Source organism: Etheostoma spectabile, chromosome 15, assembly GCF_008692095.1.
Source record: "Etheostoma spectabile isolate EspeVRDwgs_2016 chromosome 15, UIUC_Espe_1.0, whole genome shotgun sequence".
Lineage (NCBI taxonomy): Eukaryota > Metazoa > Chordata > Actinopteri > Perciformes > Percidae > Etheostoma > Etheostoma spectabile.
In genome coordinates, this window is record NC_045747.1 from 28486880 (window position 1) to 28493923 (window position 7044).

General features: G+C 39.3%; 1 protein-coding gene across 1 annotated transcript in view; it reads right to left on the minus strand.

The window, feature by feature from the left end:
• Window positions 1–5052, minus strand: part of LOC116703155 (proteasome activator complex subunit 3) — a 26526-nt gene extending 21474 nt beyond the window's left edge. Inside the window, exons 1-4 of the mRNA XM_032537795.1 lie at window positions 4860–5052; window positions 4560–4592; window positions 1791–1853; window positions 198–302 (exon numbers count right to left, since the gene is read on the minus strand). Of these exons, the coding sequence (XP_032393686.1) occupies window positions 198–302; window positions 1791–1853; window positions 4560–4592; window positions 4860–4901 (243 nt within the window). The 5' untranslated portion in view covers window positions 4902–5052. The remainder of the gene's footprint in view (window positions 1–197; window positions 303–1790; window positions 1854–4559; window positions 4593–4859) is intronic.
• Window positions 5053–7044: the final 1992 nt, after the last annotated feature.

The following is a 7044-nucleotide window of genomic DNA, read 5'->3' on the forward strand; positions in this document are numbered from 1 at the left end:
ACAGTGCGCCTTATAATCTAGTGCGCCCTGTAGTGCAAAAAGTACGGTTATCTCTTACATCTTAAATTGTTTCTGTTTTTCCGCAGGATGAGTTGTTCAACTCAGTTTTCTTAATTCACACGTTCTCCCTGAGTATTCAGCCACTAGCCCTGCCATGACGACTAACCTACACCTGATAGAATATACTGCAGGCTTACCATGTCCACACCATCATGGCTGTTATTGAAGAGAATTGGGTCTGGGACTTTGAACTTGATCTCTGAATGGATTTCTTTCAGGTCAATCACGTTGAGAATCGGCTCCTGGATGAAGACCACATGGAAAGGGTTTAAAATAACTTTTGTACAAAAGAATAAAGCCATATTACACAGGCCTGAAAAAATGTACACATTTCAAGAATTTAAGGGGACTGTTATACCTTTCTCACTGACAGTAGAAAGATGACAGGGAGAGAAAAAATATTAACAGAGCATTTTCCTATATGTATATATTTTCTGGTGATTTTATACTTTTATCAGTCTGTACTAAAATAAAAAGAAAGGTACATTTTGTAATTTCACCCAAATTAAGTAGTCAGCCCCAGATCCCACATATGAAATTATTTAAAAGATAAAAATATAGAAATTGATTCAATGACAAATTTAGAGCCATCTTTAATAGAAAACCCTTGTTTTGTTTTTTTTTTAACTTGAGGATCTCATTAAGGTTGCGTGCAATAGCAATTTCTGTTAAAGTCCCATCAAGGCGTGAAAATGTCACTTTATGAGTTTTTTTGTTAAATTAATATGCGTTATGAGGTCATAAGGAGGATAAGATCTTTGCAAATCAATGCAAATCAAACCAGCTATTAAGCTAACTGAAATAACACAATGCCAGTCTCTAGGTATGGGGAAGGGTATGTGATGATATGGGGTTATTTTTTAGTCCAAAAGGCCAAGGGAACTTTATCAGGATGCATAGTATCCTGATCCATGAAATAACTGGCCTTTAAAAATAAAAAAAATGTGCCTGCCTCTATGGGAATTTAACATAGGGGGTGTATACTTATGCCCCTTGTATTTTAAGGAAGGACAGTTATTTATTTACAATACATTATTCATTCACAAAGAAAATTGGTGTTTTCCTAAATCTTTTGAATTAAGGCATTAAGAGCAATTTCCAAAAGATGTTTTTTTATTCCTCTTTTTAAATCGACTTTAGCATGGGTGTGTAAACTTACGCAAGCCACTGTACATAACACTGCTTTCGGGTGGTTTAGATTACAAAAATATATCACAGGCTCAGGCGGGTCAAAAAGTGACAACGCAGCAATCAGAGTAGGTTATTAATAACTAACAGAAATGAAAGAATGTATTACTTTCAGATTGGAACGGCTGATGTTGTTTTTATGTTTTGGACAAAAACACGGTAAAAATGTGTGTATGTGGGGGTGGGGGGTCTAAACTGTCCATCCTTATCCGGGGTTGGTTCGCAGAGGCAGCAGCTCGAGCCGGGGACTCCACACTTCTATTTCCAGATTTACATAGACCAGCTCTGACTGTCTAGACTACTAATTTGAAAAGTGGATCGGCCATTTATAAAATGGTTATGACGCACACGCTTAATACACCCTAAGGATTGACAGGAAACAGCATGTAATTCAATGTTATTAGAGTGCACTTGTGGTTACCACAGGTGTTGCCATATCTAATAGGACGTATTATAAAACCTCCATTGTAGACAAAAATATGTATGATTATAACTTAAAAGGTATTTGCATTACGAAACAAGCCTTCAGTCAGATAACTTACCTTTAGAAAGTTATCCAACTCCAGAAGCTTTCGAGGGAAAAAGCTGGCGACCAGGTGCTCGGCCTACAGTAACAAACAGAAGAGAATGTTTTGTGATTAAAAAAAAGAAACACTCAGGAACAGGAATGTTATTAACATAAAGCAGAGAGCAGAGGCAGATTTACCATTAGGCAAAGGTAGGCAATTGCCTTGGGCCCCAAGCTACCAAGGGCCCCCTAAAACGCTTCATAAACTTATGGTTACGATTTGTTGTCGTACTTTTCACCAATTCATTATATCTCTAAACATTGATACGCTAAAGTGCTATCCGATTGTTTAATTCATGATGAGAAACTCCCCCCAGTCCACACTACATTGGACTATTCCATTATCCTACTGCGCATCTGCGTGTGTTTGTAAACAAATAGCTCAGCAGGCTGTAAGCTGGAGGCTACAGACGGTTGAAAAATGAAGCGAAGTTACCGAAGTGGATCTGAAAAAAGAAAGAAGCGGGAAGAAAGCAGAACGTTTTTATCAAAACTTCCAAAGGTAACCACCTTTTTCACGACGGCTACTGACAACCCTAACATTAACGTTACTAAAGAGCAGCAAGAACAGGGTGGCTACAGGTATTAACAAGTTAAATTTAAGACTTTTTAAGACTTTTTAATACCAATTCTAAATGAAATTTAAGACCAAATTTACGATGGAAATACAAAGTGGAAATATACAGTAATCTTTCACAGTAAACACAAAATTAACAGTATGGTAAAAACAATAATCTGTGGTTTAAGAACATTGAGTTAATGTGTGTAATCTAAAAGCATAACACAAAAAAGAGTAATGCTGTCTCAATTTATTTATACAATATTTTCAGAACATTTGGGTCCCTTGAACAAATAGTTATAACATCAAGTGAATAACATCAAGTGAATATTTAAAAAAACACTGTCCTTTGAACAAAACAAATAATTAATGCCAATTTCCAGCTGCTTTTAAAATGCAAAGACATATATGATTTGTGCCTAACAGCACGAGAGAGAGAGAGAGAGAGAAGGACTCAGATGGATGGGTTGCAGTTTGTGGAGGATATCATGGAGAGAGAGTAGACAGCAGTGTGTAGAGTATTTTGCGGTGTGGGAAGTGTGTTGTGTGTGTGTGTGTATCTATCTATAGGTGTGTTTCAGGTCTCCATGTGGCCAATTTTTGTTCAAGTTTTGATGTCTACCTGAGCTTTGTGAATATACTTGGAAAATAATGAATATACTTAATAAACAAAACAGTGACTTGCACTTGAGAAAGCCTTCCCAAAGAGTGTCCTTACCAATTTATAACGATACACGCACATACAAGTCCAGCTGTTTGTTTTGGTTGTCTGGCTCAATGTCTCGTCGAACATAATTCAAACGCACCGATTTTTGGACTTTGTGATGAGGTTTTTTACATATGGCGCCCATCCAAATTAGCCACGTATCTGGTCTGTCTTTTCCAGAGGTATGACTGTACAAGCCTTGAATCTGGAAGCATTGCTGGAACACTTCTTCAGTCCCGTATTTGACTGTATGAATTGTGTCTTGTCACGGTACTCAGCCCGGAGTGTTGGCGTAGAGCCACAAACTGCTCGTAGGTTAGCTGGCGTTGTTGCTGTAGATTTCCCGCATAACATCTAGCGTTGTAGCGTTGACATCATTGCTAGCGGTGGGAAGAAAACAGCGATGGCGGGTGGTGGCGTGCCTAGTAGGCTAGTCTCTGTGTTTTTGCTTTGTACATGCGATTCCACCGTTGATCCCATTAGCCAAGTTTGAAAATTTCCGCCACATAACGCAGTCGCTTCATAAGCATTTTCAGGCACCGACCTTAACCAAGGATACTCGTTGTTTTAAGCCACTTGTCACTGAACTTGCTTTTCCTGTGTTCTAGACGGCTACTAACAATTGTGTATCAGCCATGCTGCGAAATTACGAATCCCGCGAAATAACAAATCTCACTGAATACGGCCACGTCAACACCCGCCCACGAAGCAGCTTGATTGGTTGGAGTGGTTGGAGGTTAGGATAGCCGATTGGTCAGGGATAGGACATGTACAAATGGGGTTATGTTAACGCGACAACGCAGCGCAAAGCCTACCGGAAAAAAATATTCAACACAGATTGCCTGCATTTTCGCCGTGACATGACACAACATATTTAAGACCTACCCGACTGAATTTAGACAATTTAATGCTTTTTAAGGCCTTAATTTTAGGAAACGTGATTTAAGACTTTTTAAGACTTTTTAAGGACCCGCGGCCACCCTGAAGAAGCCGGTGCTCGCGCTAGCAATGCTAACACTGATGAAGAGTAGTGTCAGCCCATGTTGCTCTAGCGATGCGGGGGCTACATACAAGACAACCTTACAGGATCCTTTGAATGGAGATGGTTACGGAACTGCTGCCTTCACTGTCCATGATGATAACTATGGCAATGACAATGATGGTGACAAACATAATACTCAGCAACTAGACCCCGTGAGTAGCAGTCCCCCTAATCAATGTGTTATGATGGAAGATGATCCAGCACTCTGGCCAAAACAGCTGTCAGACAGAGAGCACGTCTTTCTCTGATAAATAAGGACTGAAAAGGGGGAGAACAAGGGTTGTGGAGGGCCCCATGCCTGTGTTTGCCTTAGGCCTCAAAATGACTAAATCCGCCCCTGGCTGAGAGTATAGAGGGCATTCAAGACAGAAAGAGAGTAAAGGGAGGACCACAATTTTGGAGAAAATCTTAGATTAGTACTATGTAAGATTCTTACCTCACTGCTGATCTGGTCCCTGAATGCTTCCACCTGTCAACATATAGACGGAAACAGTGTGACAACATGTTACCAAATTGGGTTAAGCATTCCTATACGATTGTAATCTCATAACTTAACTAACTCCGGACAGTATGATCTTCATCTGAAGTGAACATAACCAGGGTCTTAAGTGGCATGAGCAGTATTATTAACGTTAGTCAGTCACAGAGACCTGGTGGGAAGTGTAACGTTGCGTTAACGTCAGTGAGAGTTGCAGTGTTCTCGGACGTCATGGTGTGTCTCAGCTCACAAACTTACCTTGGTTTTCATCTCGCGATCGACCTTCAGAAGAGATGACATGACGTGGAATTAACGTGAAAAACCGCCCAGGTGGCCAGCAAAGCTAAACCTTTACACTGTAGCTCAAACAAACAACACCGCATGTGCAGAGTCAACACTACCGCTTCCACAAGACAATGACGTAATCAGAAAGCGACGCGCAAAATGAATACGTTTGTTTTCTCGTCCTACACGAGACGAACGAGACGACCGCATATATCTAATATTTTTTTTCAAGGTGAAACGGAAATTATACATCATATGGACATTTTATGAAAAATAAAGATAAATTGGGGTATTTCAATCCAAACTTTTTTTTTTAATTCAAAAGTTGGGGTATTGAATTCTTACTAAAGTGCAGTTTACATCCCTCTTCAGCTATCTAACTTTCATAAACAGGTTGTTTTATGTTGGCTTCTTATTTTTTAACACAATTTTCACCCCACAAACATTTCATATGGAATAATAAAGATATAAAGTATAAGAACAAGTCAGTATTGTATCCTAAATGGGTTCAAAACTTGATTTCCCAGCTCATTAATGACAATGGTCACTTACTTACATATTCATATATAGGCCTATATACTTATATATATATATGTATATATATATATTATTTTTTACTCTTATTGACTTTTATTGAAGGTTATGCATTCTACAGCATCTCATGAGATATACAATGTCATATATCAATGAGTAATGATAAACATGTACCTCATTCAAATCAACTCTGACTGCTTATTTTACTTTCAGGTAGTTTTCATTTGCATAAACAAGCTTGGGTGGCAGAAGCAACTACATGTAATGCATGCCTCTAGTCATCTGATAACATTACTGAAATACAGTGTAGGAAAGCCCACTTCATCTTCTTGTATCATGTATCCAGGGATCGGACATTGAGGTAGTGGAGAGCTACAGGTTCCTGGGTGTTCAGCTAAACAATAAACTGAACTGGACTGATAACACCCATGCTCTATACAAGAAGGGCCAGAGTCGCCTCCATATGCTGAGGAGACTCAGGTCCTTTGGAGTGTGCAAGACTCTCCTCAGGACTTTCTATGACTCTGTGGTGGCCTCTGCCATCCTTTATGCTGTGGTCTGCTGGAGGGGGGGCAGCTCGGACCGGGACAGGAGCAGACTCAATAGACTGATCAGGAGAGCAAGCTCTGTCCTGGACTGTCCTCTGGACCCCATAGAGGAAGTAGGGGAGAGGAGGATGTTAGCCAAGCTGACATCCATCATGGACAACACCTCCCACCCCCTACACGACACTGTGGGGTCCCTGAGCATCTCCTTCAGCAGCAGACTGCTACCCCCCCGGTGTAAGAAGGAGAGGTACCGCAGGTCATTCATCCCGGCCGCTGTCAGACTCTACAACACCTGCACTACCTGATAAAGTTGGAGTTTCTGTTCCTGTTTTTTCTCCCATCTACACACACACTTTCTGTTTATCTTTAATATTGGTATTTATATTATTTTATTACAAGTACTTACTTTTCAATATTTCAGTCTCAGGTTAATATAATTTAAATTATGCAACTGACTCTTGCTTCATCACTCTAATTACACATTCAATTTAATTTTAACGTCACTTACACTGCAATATTGTTTCTTGCATCATGGCAACCACACTTTAAAATACCTTATTTGACGCCTTTTTGCTTACTCAGTCTACCATATTACCATTGTCTTTTGTTTGCCTGTATTTCTTGTGTGCTTACTTGTTTGTGTGTTTTTGTTTTTTGCTGTTATTGAAAAAATGCTGCTGCTGTGACAACAAAATTTCCCCGTCGTGGGATGAATAAAATATAATCTATCTATCTATCTATCTATCTATCTATCTATCTATCTATCTATCTATCATGAAGGAAATCCCCAAGGACTAATATGTCCCATCTAACAAGCATATAGGAGGAAAAACCTTTATAACTAGAGGCTGCTGACAGATTGCCAACCTATAATGGAGGGGGACCATTTTACCAACTTGCTAATACACCCAACAATTTTTATTGAGGTATGAGTGTAAGTCAAATATTAAAATCAACAAACAGTAGGCCTACACATTCTTTAGAAAAGTTAATCTTACCTTGTATAAATAACAGAGTCTTAAATGTTAAGAGACAAAAAAAACAATGCTGTACATACTAACATATACATATGCAAC